General features: G+C 52.4%; 3 protein-coding genes across 5 annotated transcripts in view; 2 read left to right on the top strand and 1 right to left on the bottom strand.

Moving 5' to 3' along the window:
* The first annotated feature begins 4,898 nt into the window (after window positions 1–4,898).
* Window positions 4,899–7,838, top strand: Gpbar1 (G protein-coupled bile acid receptor 1). Of its 2 annotated transcripts, none has more exons than XM_046439714.2 (2): window positions 4,899–5,119; window positions 6,658–7,838. In XM_046439714.2, exon 2 carries the CDS (start codon window positions 6,703–6,705, stop codon window positions 7,693–7,695), a length of 993 nt encoding a protein of 330 aa, XP_046295670.1. In that variant the 5' UTR covers window positions 4,899–5,119; window positions 6,658–6,702; the 3' UTR covers window positions 7,696–7,838. The 2 variants fall into 2 exon arrangements, with proteins under 2 accessions (XP_046295670.1, XP_046295669.1); XM_046439713.2 differs by having other exon boundaries at window positions 4,901–5,119; window positions 6,546–7,838.
* A 249-nt stretch (window positions 7,839–8,087) lies between these two features.
* Aamp (angio associated migratory cell protein) lies at window positions 8,088–13,032 on the bottom strand. Its single transcript, XM_046439710.2, has 11 exons — window positions 12,824–13,032; window positions 12,208–12,363; window positions 11,364–11,483; window positions 10,691–10,830; window positions 10,296–10,440; window positions 10,037–10,120; window positions 9,824–9,939; window positions 9,581–9,684; window positions 9,365–9,455; window positions 9,006–9,160; window positions 8,088–8,566 (listed from the first exon to the last, which is right to left on the bottom strand). Exons 1-11 carry the CDS (start codon window positions 12,942–12,944, stop codon window positions 8,491–8,493), a joined length of 1,308 nt encoding a protein of 435 aa, XP_046295666.1. The 5' UTR covers window positions 12,945–13,032; the 3' UTR covers window positions 8,088–8,490.
* Window positions 13,033–13,325: 293 nt separating this feature from the next.
* Pnkd (PNKD metallo-beta-lactamase domain containing) overlaps window positions 13,326–16,133 on the top strand; it is a 64,909-nt gene continuing 62,101 nt past the window's right edge. Inside the window, exons 1-3 of one of the 2 annotated variants that reach the window (XM_046439715.2) lie at window positions 13,327–13,458; window positions 14,201–14,369; window positions 15,432–15,803. In XM_046439715.2, coding sequence (XP_046295671.1) covers window positions 13,392–13,458; window positions 14,201–14,369; window positions 15,432–15,624 — 429 coding nt within the window. In that variant the 5' untranslated portion in view covers window positions 13,327–13,391 and the 3' untranslated portion in view covers window positions 15,625–15,803. Of the gene's footprint in view, window positions 13,459–14,200; window positions 14,370–15,431; window positions 15,804–16,133 lie in introns of those variants that run through there. The other variant, XM_058577463.1, reaches the window with a different exon arrangement.

A 16,133-nucleotide genomic window follows, 5' to 3' on the forward strand; every position in this document is an offset into this window, starting at 1 on the left:
TTGAGAATTTGCTGGGTTTCTGGACTGGTGAGTCAAAAAGAGAAGAGGAGAGAAGAAGGGCAGACCTGAGCTGAGAAACCTTAGGTTCAGGAGCCCATGCAATGTCTATCCTCACCTTTAGAGGAGAGAATGGCTAGCTAGTGAGCTAGAAACTTCCCATAAAGCTTGGTTGCTGGTACTACATGGCCAGGAATCTCCTGGATAGTGACAAGCAAATTAAAGTGGTTTTGGCTTATTTTGTCATGAATAATGCATAGCATTTCCCAAAGCGTGCAGCATTTTGGTGCATTTAATTCTGCAGGACGTCCATGGCTATTCGGGTGTGGATCTCATGCAAACTAACACAGTTCCTCTTTTTCACGCAATATCTGAAAAGATGGGCAGTCCACAAAGCTGTCTTTGGAAGATGGCCACATAACAGAGTAGGGAACCTAGCAGAGCACCGATCCCTGAGATAAAATTGGTTCCAGAAATTCGGTTGGTAAGAAATTTATCCAGAGAGTTTTAGGGGCATCTGAAATGGTCTGAGGGGTATCCTAATGGTTTCTGCCTTCTGTCTCATCTCAGGCAGTGTGTTTTAGATTGGTTTGAGGTCCATTAATGAATTTTGAAATCACCCAACTATATAACAACCAGCATTTTTTCCCCTAAACTTGTGATTTTGAAATACCTATAGATTCATATATTTTTTTGTTTGTTTTTGTGATACTGGGAATCAAAGCCCGGGACTTATGCATTCTAGACAAGTGCTCTACCCCTGAGCTACATCCTCAGCCCTACTTTGAGATTTTATTTACCTCCCTTCTAGTTTCCCCAATGAGGATACCTTGAACGATTATAGTATATTGTCACAACCAGGAAAATGACATTGGTAGAGTCTGTCCACCTTCTTCACATTTTATTAGATATTAAATATACTTGTTTGTGTCTGTGTTGTGTATTTCTGTGCATTTTTCTCACATGTGTACTTTGACACCAGCATTTTTAAAAAATGGAATAGCATAGGGATATGGCTTTAGTGGTAGAGCACTTCCCTGGCATGCATGAGGCCCTTGGGTTCAACCCGCAGCACCAAAATATATATATGGAATAGTATAGACGTCTCAGTTAGGGTGCCACATCCATTCAGTATTGATTTGGAGCCATGTTTTTGTTGCACTTCCACCTGGATGGGAGTGGAGGGATATCTTTTTACTGAGTCACAGTCAAGTAGTTAGAGTCCCAGATTGCAGGTTGTTTTTTACTTCATTTACATGGTTTCCAAGGAGCTCCAGGTTCCCTGGCCACCTGCTTCTGGCAGGTGGAAAATGAGGCTAAATATAAATAAATATACTGGGAGAAGTATTGGTCCCCAATCACTATTTAAGGGGGTTTCAAAGCTGATTTTGACTAGCCCCAGTTGTGTTCTCACTGGCTTCAGCATCACTCCCTGGTAAGTTGGAATTCACTATGTTTTCTTGCTAATAGAATCAGATTGTTCTGAAGTACTACAGGTGGCAAAACCAGGTTATTTAGAAAATATAAAGTTAGGAGAATAAAAAGCATTAAACATTCTTTACAGTAGTAAATCCTAAAAAATATCTAAGTCCAAGATGCTTTGTCAGCATAAAAACCCGTGCTGGTGCAAACCCCCTCCCAGGTCTATCCCTTTCTCTTTAACTATTTCCAAGACATCTTTGACCTTGGTGTGGAAGTAGTCTCAAGATTCTTGCTCCTCTGTGGGCAAAGAGACCCACCGTGACTTTACTGAAGGCCCATAGGACTATGGGAGGGGAACATTTCATGATGGGGACCAAGCACACTGAGGAATGTGATGTGGTTAGGATTATTATTAACTGGATCACCTGCCCTGAGGGCCCACACCTGGGAGTTTTACATGTCTTTGGATTTGAGCTGCACAGATATGAAACAGGGTTTTGAAGAAACTAGTTCAAATCCAAGTTCCACCTCTGAAGAGTTCTGTGACAACAAATTTCTTAATCTGAACTCTAGTTGTGTCATTAGTTGGATGTAATGCCATCTACTCCACAGACTGCTTAAAAAAAAAAAGATAAATGTTTGTCACATTATGGGAATCTATAATATCTGTGAGTGTTTTGGTTTGGGATTTTGGCACTGCCAGGCATCATCAATCCCAAGACCTCATGCATTGTAAACAAGCACATTCCTACTAGGCTACACCTCCTGCCCTGTAATTATAACTTAAGTGCAACTTAATTTTAGTTTCCTTTATATATTCAAAGGGATCAGAAGTAGCAGGATTATTGGAGAGTCAAAGTCCAATATAAGACAAACCTTATTCAAGTCCTGGGGTTTTTCCAGGCCTCCCTCTATGATAGTTGTACTTGTGCCTGCTTGCATGGCCCTTATTGTGGAGTTGGGTGGGAGTTGAGCCAGCCAGGACAGTGGGAATCTCTGTACTTGGATGAAGTGGAACCTGAGCAGGAAAGGAAAAAACCCTGACCATTGCAACAAACTCCTGTGGCAGCTGATACAGGGCAGTTGCCATTCAGATGGCCCATCCCATTGTACCCTTGATCCAACAGCTGCAGCTGGGTCTGCTGTGGTGATGAGTGTGAGGCCAACCAATGCCACCCTCTTCTGGGGATTGCTGCACACTAGACTTCCTGTGACTTCTAGGGTATCTATCCAGACAGCTGTCCCAGATCTGAAGAATCTGACCAGGTTTGTTTGGCCATACTGGGGATCAAACCCATGGCTTCCCACAGGCTAGGCTAGTGTCTACCACTGAGTCACAGCCCAGTCCCATCTTGCCATTTAGACCTAACAAAAAGGACAGGATTTCTGCCCAAACAGCTGATCAACAGCTTCCTAGATCCTGGCCAGTCTCTGGGTAGAGCTCATCCACTCTTACCACAGGGAAGTAGGAAATGTTGAAGCAGCAGCTGGAGGTCACCCAGGGTCCACGAGGCCTCATGTACTGCACCCACTGATTCCCAGACATTGTGGGTCAGCAGAGGAATTCAAATACCTAAAAGAGATGGTAGTGGACAGAGAAGGCCCAGAAGGCTTCTGGGCCAGAGTCAGTCACCCTGACACATGCATGCTGTATGTCAGGAGAGCAGGTCCAGGCACAACCAGCCAGATGGAGCATCTGGAAACTTGCACCAGAGCCTTCTGGGCAAACGGGAGAAGCCTGAGCATGAGTCAGTCCCAAGGCTTGACGGGAACAGAGAAGAACCAGAGGATCTGATAAGGAAGGAGCAGGCTGAGTGGGGGACAGAACACAGGCTCCCACCCGCCTGAGTTGTACCCCTCACACGTCATGCCACACACAGTGTTTAGACAGAGCAGTGAAGAAGAAACACAGACATCCTGGATCCTGTGGGGAGGAGGCCAGGGCTGGGAACAGAAGGCAGTCTGTTTATTCTTGGCAGCCCCAAATCCAAGGGGCCCTGCACCCATTTCTGTCCAGATCCTAGGCTGAACTCTCCAGGGCCCAGGATCTCTGCCCAGCCCTGCCAGATAGCATGGATCTGAGGACCTTGTGGAGAATGGGTTTGAAGCTGGCTGTTCTCTTCCTATTATGTCCCAATAGAAGTCCCACCTTGCAAGACCCTGAATGGCAAGCAGAGCCAGTCTCCAAGAGCATGAAAGTCCCCTTGCTCTCTGCTGTGCTCTTCAGATTGTTCCTCAGGTCTCGCCAAGAGCCTTCTTGCTGTGGTTGCAGCTTTTTCCTTCCTGTTGCAGTTTTAAGGGAGTGTGGCTGGGCCCCTCTCCTCCCTCACCCCAAAACCACACTTGATACAAGGTGGAAATCAGGCACCATACCTCTTGGCTTTTCTGCCTTCCCTCTCACCGAGTTTCCTCAGTTTCTCTGTGCAGCAAAGTGTCATTCCCTTGCTTTTCATAGGTCCCCTATCTGCCTTTCTCAGCAGAGTCCTAAAGGGTACAGGTGCAGAAAAGTGCAGAAGGCCTAATAATGTTAATGACTGTCCTTCATTGGGTGCTATCTACCAACTGCTGGTCTGTTTCACATGATCTTAGTCCTGTAAGGGGTGTGTATAATTAGGAGTTCCATTTTTCAGATAAGGAAACCAAGGCAAGAGAACTTTAGCAATCCACCAAAGTTTTGGCCCAAGCTGGAAAAAAGTAGAATCGCAGCCAACTTCTCATTCCAGCCCAGTCTCATTCCTCTACCCCTGACCTACATCCCCAGCCCTTTTTATTTTCTGTTTTCATACAGGGTCTCCCTAAGTTGCCCAGGTTGGCCTCAAACTTGTGATCCTATGTCAGCCATGAAGTGTCTGGCATTACAAGTGTGTGCCACCATGCCCTGGGGGCTCACACCTCTTAAAGATCATCATGGTGGAGGAAGGATAACAGTCATTTGTTGAGATGACACCTCCCTCATCTCTCCCTTTAGCATCAAGCACTCGGGTATCTCCGGTTGCCTCTTGGCCCATGATATTCCCCACAGTAACCCCAAAAGGTGGTCTTATAAACTAAAAGGCCCTTCAGTTGATGGGATGGGGGACTGAAGATCCCAACCACTGCCACCATCTCTCTCACACACACATACACTACCCTTGGGTGTGCTGGCAGGAATATGGGAGCTGGCTGTGCACTTGCCTGGCTGGCTGCCTCAGATTTAAGGATCATAAAATATAGCTGTACTAGCTGATGTTGGAGGTGGGTAGGGGTAGGCAGTCATTACCATTCATTAACTGAAATGCATTTTTCAGATGAGTGAGGCAGTGACAGGCAAGGCTCCCAGCTAGGGAGACCACCATCTAAGTAGGGGAACTTAGGTGGCACCATGTGGCCTGTAGCCAGGGAGAGGGTCACTGGTACTAGAGGATAAGGAAGGGAGACAAGGAGCCAAGAGGGAGGCCTCTCGGTGGCTCCAGCTCAGAATGTGCCAGGTCCCACCCCCAGAGGCGGGGCCAGGGCTGGGCCCGCCAGCCACAGCTCTGGGAACCCGGGCAGTGTAGAGCCTGGACCGGGAGCTGGGGCTCTACTGCCCCAGAGTGGATGCACCATGCACTCGCCGGCCAGGCACCAGACTTGGTCCCAAGCCCTGAAAGGCTAGCTGCTGTGACTCCCTGACACTCAGGAAAGCCCAGGCTGGTGAGCAACACCTGTCCACAGCCACCATGTGAGTACCTACGCCCCTCCCGCCAGTCTCCCAGGCCCAGATCCTGAAAAGGCCACTGCACTGGCCCAGGCCACAGACCTTCCAGGGTATGTGGTGGCCCAGTGTGTACCCCCCTGCGACATTACTCCTGGGGGGCTGATCCTTGCCTTTCTTGCTGCTTCAAGGATCATAAAATATAGCTGTACTAGCTGATGTGGGATCATAAAATATAGCTTTGGTGTAGGTGGGGGACTCGCTCAGAATAGTGCTAGGAACTCCAGTTCAGACCAAGTCTTATGGGGTTTAATAATGTTGATGGTGTAAGGAAGAAGGAGAACAGAAACTGGGGGAATCGCTGAAAAGGGAAGGATGTCTGGGTGGGAGGCACTGGGAGGAGATTCAGTAAGAGGAAACAGGAGTGGCTGGGGAGGACGGGGTAATGCCCTTGCCAAAGGTGTAAGGTACTGGGTTCAATCCTCAGCACCACATAAACAAAATAAAGATATTGTGAACATCTACCAAAAAAAACAAATGGTAACTGGAGGTAAGGGGAGGGAAAAGGGCACTTGCCTAGGGGTTAAGGTGGGAAGGGAAGGCAAGGCAACACTCTGCTCAGGGTGGCCTTGAGGCCAATTCTGACCCAGGATGGAGGGAAGGAAGGGAGGAATCCCTTCCTTATTGACTTTGATCCTAGCAACAGCAGCTGCTTCCCTGTTGACAGAAGCAGGAGCTCCCACAGGACCCAGGACCCCTCCCTCTGGCCCCAGCATGTGGCCATGGGGCTGAAACCTGGATAGAAAATTAAGGGAAGGACAGAGAGGCCAGGCCCTGCCCACCAGCCCCTCCTCCCTATCCTCGTCCCGCTTTAGCATCTGGAAGCATGGGGGTCCTCTCTCTGCTTGCTGGCATCTCCACGCTCAAAGCCAAGCATGCATCCCCTCCCCCACCCTTTCCTCCAGTTCCCCGGAAGAGCCTGTTGCTATCATGCAGTGGACGAGTTTATGGACTGGAAGTCCTACCCGGAGGCTGCTCACTGAGCTGTACCAGACTGCAAGGGTGCAGGGGGTGGAGGTGCAAGGACAGGGCACCCCACTGTGCCCCAGGCCTGGGGAGCAAGAGACCACTCCACACCAGCCAGACCCTGTCATTTCTTTGGGCTCAGAGCCTCATTGGGTGGGGCAGAGGCTGGACAAAATTATTTGGATGGGTCTGCTTTTCAATCTAAATAAGCATAAACACAGCTGCCCAGAGCCCAGGCAGATGACCGAAATGGGCAATGCTGCCTGTTGGAGACTGGTCAACTGCCTGAAAGGCAGCCACTGCCCTGCTACCATATAGGAAATGTGTCACCATACCTCGCTTTTGCAGAGAAACCAAAAATATGAATTCTTGTATATAATTTTAAATATTGGCAACTAATTCCAAAAAAATGTGTATCGGCACACAGGATATGGCCCACAGTCTGGGTCTGCAGCCTCTGGATTACTGTGCAGTCCCCACCAGAAGGACAGTGACCTGAAGCCCCAGGCTAACTCTGGCCACCCCCCTCCTCCATCCAGGCATGCCGGTTGCTGCTCCAGACCTCCCCCATTCCAAGGCCCAAGATGACACCCAACAGCACTGGGGAGGTGGCCATCCCCATCCCCATGGTGGCTATGGGGCTCTCCCTGACCCTGGCAAGCCTCATTGTGGCCGCCAACCTTCTTCTGGCACTGGGCATCGCTCGAGACCACCACCTGCGCAGCCCCCCTGCTGGCTGCTTCTTCCTGAGCCTGCTGCTGGCTGGGATGCTCACAGGGCTGGCACTGCCCACGCTGCCGGTGCTGTGGAACCAAAGCCGCAGGGGTTATTGGTCCTGCCTCCTCCTCTACTTGGCTCCCAACTTCTCCTTCCTCTCTCTGCTGGCCAATCTGCTGCTGGTACATGGAGAGCGCTACAGGGCAGTGCTGCGGCCACTCCAGCCCCAAGGGAGCACTCGGCTGGCCCTGCTCCTCACATGGACTGGTCCCCTGCTCTTTGCCAGTCTGCCGGCTCTGGGGTGGAACCACTGGAGCCCCAACGCCAACTGTAGCTCCCAGGCTGTGTTCCCAGCTCCCTACCTCTACATTGAAATCTTTGGGCTCCTGCTGCCTGCTGTGGGGGCTGCTGCCCTTCTCTCTGCCCGAGTATTGGTCACTGCCCACCGCCAGCTACAGGACATCCGCCGGCTGGAACGGGCAGTGTGTCGCGATGCACCCTCTGCCCTGGCCCGCACCCTCACCTGGAGGCAGGCCAAGGCACAAGCTGGAGCCACACTGCTATTTGGGCTATGCTGGGGACCCTATGTGGCCACCTTGCTCCTGTCGGTCCTGGCCTATGAGCAGCGCCCACCACTGGGGCCTGGAACTCTGTTATCCCTCCTCTCACTGGGCAGTGCCAGTGCAGCAGCTGTGCCTGTGGCCATGGGTCTGGGTGATCAGCGCTACACAGCCCCCTGGAGGGCAGCCACGCAAAGGTGGCTACGGGTGCTGTGGGGAAGAACCTCCAGGGATAGTCCTGGTCCCAGCATGGCCTACCACACCAGCAGCCAAAGCATCATTGACTTGGACTTGAACTAGGGGAAGGGCCGCAGCTGTCTCCTAGAAGCATCTGTCCATCTCAGTCATCAAATCCCTTTCCATATGTCCCCTCTTCCCTGGAACAGAAATCATTCCCCTGTTGGATCCCCACCCTGAGGGAATAAAGCTCCTCTGGCCACTTATAGTGATCTCACTCCTTACCTCAAGAGAGTGGCTGGTGGAACAGTCACAGAAAGAACCTCAAGACAGATGTGTGCCAGGGAGACTCCACTCCAGACAAGCACGTAATTGTCAGTGTGAACAAACCACGGCCCCGGAGAGGCTGGGCTGGCACTCTCAACATCCAGCAGTTTGGGAGAGCTTCCCACTGACATGGCCTTCGCCAGTTCCTCCCTGTATCCAGCCACCACAAAACCTTCACAGACACTGCCTCTGGGAAGTATATTTTATTTACATTTTTAAAATCTGTTAACTAGTATCTCTTCCTCCTTTCCACCCCCAAAGACTTGGGAAGGGAAAGAACGGGAACCTCAAAGACCTACTCCCCACATACAAATACACACCCATGGCTCACACCAGCAAATGAAAGTGAAAGAGAAAGAGGCCTGTCCCTCCCGCTGAAGGGCCCCTAGGTCTGGGTGAGGAGAAGGGAGGGGGCCCGAGGGCGGGGTCTCAAGGAGAAAAAAAGGACAGAGGGAGGCAGGTCAGTTAAAGGGGTTGGGAAGCAATTGAGCCCCCCCTCCTTTTCCCTCTGTACCCTGCGCCTCACAGGGCAAAGGGGGGGTCTCCCTTCATCCCCCTCAACACCAGACACCAAGTCAGAGGCCACAGCCATTAACGGTCAGGTCTCTGGACACAAAATACTTTCGCTTTGTGATCTCCTGACGTGGTCACCACCAGGGAGGCATCTCTGTGAACAGAAAGCACAGGGTTGAAGGGACTAAGGCCCTGGGTCAGGCTCCAGCAGCACACTCTGATTCTGGGTCCCTAATAACTAGTGCCACGCTGACCATCAACCCTCCATGCAAATAGCAGAGCGGACAGGAGAGGCAGTCCCCCTGGCATGGGAGCACAGAGCTGAGTGGGATGGAGCATCAGTCTCGGCCTCTCCACTCATGACCAAGAGGCGATACCCGGGCAGATCACTGCCAACCACTGGCCTAAGACTTGTTAAAAGATGACTCCCAGGGCTGGAAACCCTTAGGCTTCCCAGTACTGCTGTCTCACAGGCTGCAACCAGGCCTTGGGTCTCAATGCCCTCCTCTTGGAAATCCCTTCCATACCCCAAGACCCCATACTAGTGCCACTTTCCAAATACAGTGGTCCCAGCCCTTTCCCACTTCACGTACTTGCTGAGGGCAAAGTCCAGGATCTCAGCCGTGTGGCCCCGGTAGTCGGTCAGCAGGCGGCCTGTCCGGGCATCCCAGAGGCGCACGACACCATCCAGGCTGCAGGTGTACACCACAGCTGTGCCTGCCTCCCATAGCAGCTGCACGATGCCCGACTGCCCCAGGACACAGAGCAAGGTGGCAGATGTGTCAGATACCGGGGATGGGAGAAGAAAGACATCTGTTCCCAACTCTCAGTGAGGGAGGTTCACAGGGAAGGAGAGGGTAGGAGCCAGGTTTGGGGTGGACGCTCCCAGAGGCCAGGGCTTCTCTGTGACCATGACCACAGCCCACCAGCAACCCAGCTCCAACTACCTTACCTGGTGCTGACACTGGTGCCTGAGGGTCTGGGTAGACAGGTCATAGATGGCCAAGGTTCCATCCAGGTAACCAACAGCTGCCAGCGGCATCCTGGGCAGTGGAGCACCAGGAAGCTTGTGAGACCCTGGACTCATACCCACTCTCCTCCCTGGTCCCCCACAGGCCTCTCCCCCAGTCCCTCTCATCTCCAGGCCAAGGCTCAGGCTCACACTCACACACTGCAGAAGCCCAAGGACTCCACCGAATTGGATTCGCTCTCCTCCCCTTCTCCCAGGTTGGGCTGGGAGGCCACAGTCTCAGGTCTGAAAACACCCACCACCTATTAGCCAGAGGAGATGATCAGAGGAGGTCCAGGACCCTCAGACCCCAACAGACAGCAGCAGAGTGAGGAACAAGAAAGGAAAGGCAGAAGACTTGGGAAAACAAGAGGCCCCCAGCCAGGCTCCAGGTCCGCTCACCTTGCCGGTGGTGGCACTGACCAGTTTAGCCTGGCAGTCCACAGAGCCAGTCAGGATCAGGCTGCCATCCTGGTTGGCAGCAACACAGGTCAAAGGGCCCTGGTGACCCTCAGTCCCTAGGAAGAAGCAGGGGACAAGATAGGCTCAGTCCTGCCCTGATTCTCAGCCTTCTCCCATGAAGGCCCAGTTTAACACTTCCCCCACCTCTGGTACCTTTTAATACATGGATGGGGTTTCCCTGTTTCAGGTCCCAAATCCTAATGGTGCCATCTTCATAGCCTACCACAGCTCTCTTTCCTAAAGGATCAGACACACCAATGAAAAGAGAATAGAGGGCACATTCACACACTAAGCAAGGGGGTGGAGGAGGAGAGGAGAAAGGGCAGAGCTGGGGCCCAGAGGGAGCTCAGGGAAGGGCATAACCTGGGATCCCCCTCTACACCCAGGAGAACACGCAAGACAGTACTCTCACCGTCAGGGAGGACACGACCACAGGTGGCTGGGCAGTTAGGGCCCTGGAAGGTCTTGCAGTCACCATTCGGGACCTTCCACATCCAGGTGTTGCCATCGGCTGTGCCTGCCAGTAGGACAGGTGCCCGAGGATGCCACTCCATCCACTAGGCAGAAAGAAGGATCAGCAGGGAGGCCCATTATACCACCCCACCTAAGGAACCTGTCCCTTAAGTCCCCCTGAAAGTTTTCCTGCTTCTGGGGTCAGTAGGAACTTTCAAGTCAACAGGTACATTTGCTATAACTTTGGGTACACTGGCTCAGAGCAGGCTTGTCCACTGGAGGTAATACAGGCCCCCAAATCTCTTGTCCCAACCTGTGGTTCCACAAAGTTGGATCCCACTCTGAAGAAATTACCTCCAGATCTCCTGCTTCGAAGGACCAGACCTCCTCCTTTGTGTCCACCTGCCACACTTTCAACAGACCACTCATGTCCCCTGTGGCCACTAAGGTAGAGTCATGGCTGAAACCAGCACAAGTCACAGAGTCTTTATGGCCTGCCAAGAAAAGTGGGCAGAAAAAGAAGAAAATTTAGGGTACTTAAGTGCTGGGGACACATGACCCAGCTCCCTTGCCCCCTGAAAGACCTACTAGGGAAAAAAGCAGGCAGTCTCCACCAAAACAAGTGGCCAAACACTGCAGCTCTAGGAACTAACACCTCCAGGTCTCCCCAGTAGAGATATAACTGGCCCCTACTCAACCAAGTGGAGCCTGAGCTTTCTTTGCCTTGCCCCTCTGTTCCCTTTACACATCTGCCTGAAATCCCCACATCCTTTTCCCTCTTACTCCTATGCCAGTGTTACTTCCTCTCAGGCCTTTCCTAAACTCTGTTTGCCAATTAGCATCTCCTGCCCCTAAGCCTACAACAGACTATGTTGTTATTCTTCTTTGTGTTCCTGGGACCCAGCCCACAGCTGATACAAAACAAAGGTCAACAGATGGCTCTCAGATGCTCAACTACCGCAGATCACCCCCAAAAGATCTCCAAAGGAACAGGACCTCCCCCAGGCCTCCACTCCAGCCCCCTCACCTGCACACTCAAAGAGTAGCTCCCCATCACTGAGCCTCCAGACAAAGGCTTTGTCATCTTCACCCCCTGTCACTGCCAAGGTGTTAGTCTTGGGATCCAGGCTCACACAAAACACGGATGCTGTCCCAAAAGATAATCCACAGGTGAGGGGACGGGGCTCCCACCTAGAGTTCTGTCCTTTAGAACCTTTAGGAAGCCCACCCTCTTTCACCCAAAGCAATATGTCTTCTCTCCTGGAAAAAAAAAAAGGTGCATTCAAATTCTTCTAAGTTGTAAGCAGTGAGTTGTTAGAGAAATCCTTCCCCAACCTGCTGAGCTCCAAGTCTTTCTCCAGGGCAGATTCATACTGTTCTGTTCCCCTCACCACCCCCCACTGAAACTGTGGACAGTACAGGGCTTACAATTCTCAGCATGGGATGCCACCAGGCTGGGTATGAATACAGTGAAGAGAGCATCGTGTTATTAGCTTCTTAGTAAGAGCTGTTATTGAACAGATTATATAAAAAGTGCCCAAAAAGATACATTTTTCAGCATAAATTACCTCTAATTTCCATTCAGGTTACGTTCATTAACTTCCACCAAAGGCTAACTTTTTAAGAGAAAACTTAAGGCCAGAGAAGTTATTGAAGGTGACAAATTGGTAAAAAGGAGAGGTAGGATTTAAACCCAGGTGACTCAATTGACTCCAGTGCCATTCTTCTCTCTGATCCCTACCTGTGAACTCCTGCAGGACAAGGCCAACAGCTTTCCCAACTTGTCTTTCATAACGCTCTGTAGGCAGCAAATGTGCAATGCTCAAATGCCCACCTGGACTAATTTAAAGAGGATCTCCTCAGAGGCCTACCTGAGTGCAAGGCAAAGGTGACCTCACTATCATCGGGGCCCTCCATACTGCTGACCACTCCTTCCTGGGGTTCCAGGACCCAGCCCTCCTCGTTGCCCTCTTCCTCTTCTTCTTCCTCCTCAAAGTCCACATCTTCCATCTCTTGGGCCAGATCATCTGTTTTGGGGAGAGTGTTAAAAAATGAGGCTCAGGAGGCGTTAAGAGGGATGGGAATAAGCATGAGAAGGCCGAGGCTGGGGTAGGTCATGTGGCCACAGGGTAGGGTGAAGTCAGACCGCTGGGGTGTAGCGGGGGCTAAGGGGCAGGAGGAGGGGGCGTGTGAGGCGCAGCATACGAGGCAAGGTCTGAGGACCCGGGGTTGGCCGGCAACCGTGTGGGAAGAGAGGACCGAGGGCATCATGGGAAGGGGGTGTGTGAGGGGAAGGGCTAGGGGAGGCGTCAGGGAACCCCCACCCCGCCAGGCCTGACAACTAAGTGTGGGGGCAGGGTAAGGGACAGGGAGAGGAATGTCGGTAAGAATGACCGGTAGGGTGAAGAGGGGAGCGGGGAGAAGCAAGGGTCAGAGGCCAGGGGTTAGCGCCTCCTGTCCCATGGCCTGAGCACAAGCAGTTCTCACCCGGGTCCGGCGGGCCAGGATCCAGTTCTACCACCTCGATAATCTCCTCATCACCATGGAAGCTTAGGGTCTCCAGCGGGGGGGTGTCAGCGGCGGCCCCGCTTTCTGATTCGGACTCCATGCGGCGCAGGCGGCCGATCCACTTCTCTGGGCCCAAACGCCTCCCAGAGTCAGCTCTGCGCGGCGACGCGGAACTCGAGCCCCTCCTCCCGGGAGGAAGTAGGCGTAGGCGACTCCCGGGCAGGAAGAGCGAAGGCGGCCTGGCCAATAGCAACGGGGGCTGACTGGTTGAACCACCAATCACAAGGCAGAGTTGGAAAAGGGGCTGAGGCGTGGCGGGGAGAACCCAAACTCCGCCCGGCCTGACTCCGCCCCCAACAGGAGGGAAACAAGCGAGCGTGCGCGCCTCCGGGGTCTCCTGGGAAGAGTAGTTCTCTGGAGTCCTCTCTGCGGGCTTCTGGGAGATGTAGTTTCTGATCTGTATGCAGGACGGAAGGAGCGGGGGAGGCCCCTTACGCAAACTACAATTCCCGGCGGAGAGCGCGGTGGAGGGGGGTGGGATCTGAACATGGCGGCGGTGGTAGCTGCTACGGCGCTGAAGGGCCGGGGGGCGAGAAATGCCCGCGTCCTCCGGGGTAAGGAGAGGGACCCCGGGGAGGGCAAGACTGCAGGAGATTTCTCTTCTTTCACATCCCACCCGGCTATAGCAGGCGGTCGGGGCAGCCAATTCTGCCCACACCACTCTTTAGGATCTTAGAGTCTGGGGTGAAAAGATGCTCTATAGAGGTCACTCAGTCCATGCCCCTGCCTTCGGGTTACACAACACCTCTGGGGTCTGGCTGCAAGAAGGACCCCCGAAGAATGTTTTAGACTCCCGCGCTCCAGGTGTTTCACACTCACCGCAGTGCAGAGGAAAGAGCCCTGGGCTTCTGAAGGCTTGGGTTCTAACCCTGGGTAATTAGCAGTTTGACCTTGGGTGAAGCAGTTGTCTCTCAGAGCTTCAGTTTCCTCTTCTCTAAAATGAGGGGATGGAGTAGACTATCTTCCTTCCAGGGCTAACATTCTTCAGTTTTAAAACCTTTCCCCGGATTTCCATCATACGAATCCTGTGAGTCCCTTTGCAGTGCTTCCCATCCTGTCGTCGGAAATGAAGAATAGTGAAGCTCGCTCTCCTGGCACCAGGGTGATGAACCCGCAGTGACGTGAAAGTGGCTTCCAAAGGTCCCACCTCAGTTGCAGTTTTCCCATTTCCTTTTGGATTCTCCCTAGCACTTGTTACTCCAAACTCAGATCTCAACCGCCCCTTCCCACCCTGTACCCACCTTCCCGGAGCTCCCTCTTCATCCCTGTGCTGACCTTCCTTACCTCCATCCACAGGAATCCTCTCAGGAGCCACTGCTAACAAGGCTTCTCAGAACAGAACCAGAGCACTGCAGAGCCACAGCTCCCCAGAGTGCAAGGAGGAGCCTGAGCCCCTCTCCCCTGAGCTGGAATACATTCCCAGAAAGAGGGGCAAGAACCCCATGAAAGCTGTGGGACTAGCCTGGTGAGTGTTAACTACCTCTTTGCCCACCCATGGGGAGTGCATCCAGGGGAGGATAGGACCCAGAAATAACTTTTAAGTTTCAAGTGGTGAGCTGAATCCAAGGTTATAGGAACAGAATTGTTGGGTTCCAAGAATGGAATCTCAGAGGAGTGGGTCAGGAGAGGTGGGAAAGTATGTGGAATTGTGGAGACAGTGGGTTTTCTGTGGCGTTAGCTGAGCTGAGATGATTTGAACTTGGGTCCCTAGCCTCATCCTCCCTTTTGGGAGCTTGGGGAAAGACCCAAATCCTAGTAATTAGTTGAAATCATGTATTATTTGTATAGTAACTACAAGTTGTTCTGTATGTTATTTGGCTGTGATTCTGATCTTAGGTCATACTATCAATCAAAAGAAAAATAGGGGAAATTAACACTTTTTCACCTCTTGAGGTTTGATAGTACTTTACCATGTAATGTTTTAGTTTTTCTGAGATAAATATTACACCCCCATTTCACAGAGGAAGGAACTGAGGCTCAGAGCTGGAATTCTCACCCGGGTCTTGTGACTCCATGCTCTTTCCCCCACACCAAGGCGCCCCCTAGTCGCAGTTACTCAGAGAAGGAAAGGGAGGGGCTGGAGTCGTACCTCAGTAGTAGAGTAACCAGAGAGAGGAAGCCTGGGAGGAGTTGTGGAGTTTAAGTAGAGAGAAACTTGCTAGGACTCAGAGAAAGAGGCTGGTCTGCCTAGAGAATCATGCACAGGCCCTGAAGCAGGAGTGCAGGGTCCATGCTTATGAGTGTTGTGCCACAGGGGAAAGGAGTGAAGAGCTGGGCATTTTCTGCCATGCCCAGGAGTCTGGACTTATCCAGGAAGTGATGGAAAGTTGTTATGGGGTCTTAAGCAGGGCAGCAACAGGATCTGATTTATGTGGGTCCCTCTAGCAGCCAGCAGAGGGGACAAGTAGACACAAGAGGCATTGCAGCATTCGTGCAATTGAAAAGATGGAATGATCCCCCCATACCCCCCAGCTCTGGCTCAGGCCTGGCCCCTGCCCAAACCCCGTGCACATCTCCCTACCCTTAGGGCCATCGGCTTCCCCTGTGGTATCCTACTCTTCATCCTCACCAAGCGGGAAGTGGACAAGAACCGTTTGAAGCAGATGAAGGCTCGGCAGAACATGCGGGCGTCCAACACGGGCGAGTATGAGAGCCAGAGGTTCAGGGCTTCCTCCCAACATGCCCCATCCCCTGAAGTTGGTTCTGGGGTACAGGCCTGAGGAGCACTGCAGCAACCCTCTAGACTGTATTTTGACTGAAACCCTGCAGTTTGGCTGATTCTGGTCATTGGCCTGTGAGGTCCACCAGAGGGCGCATGGAGCCAGACTGCTGCCAATCCCTGCCCCTCCCACACCGAGGAGCCAGCTGAAAGCAAATAAATTTATTCAGTGGAAAGGAAGTAGGTTTGGGTTTGAGTCCCTTGGGAGTGGAGGGGAAGAGGGTGGGGCTGGTTACTCAGGTATGCTCCCTTTCACAGAAGAGCTTGTTCCTGGCTGGGTGGCAGGGCCACCACAGAGGCTTAATCACCACAAGCCTAGGCTCAGGCCCTGGGGATGAATCCCTCAGAGCTGCGGGCCAGGAGGGTGGGGTCCCACTCAGCCTTGAAACAAATAATAAAGAGAATCAAAGGCGGCATTAAGGGTGTGGAGGCAAACAAGCAGTACCCTTAGCCAGTCCAAATGACTCAACTTCTCTGGGGCTCAAGAGATTGGACTAGTGATTTTTAAGA

This window comes from Marmota monax, unplaced genomic scaffold (genome assembly GCF_021218885.2).
Source record: "Marmota monax isolate L192 unplaced genomic scaffold, Marmota_monax_Labrador192_F-V1.1 WCK01_AAM20220418_F8-fsc00041, whole genome shotgun sequence".
Classification (NCBI taxonomy): domain Eukaryota; kingdom Metazoa; phylum Chordata; class Mammalia; order Rodentia; family Sciuridae; genus Marmota; species Marmota monax.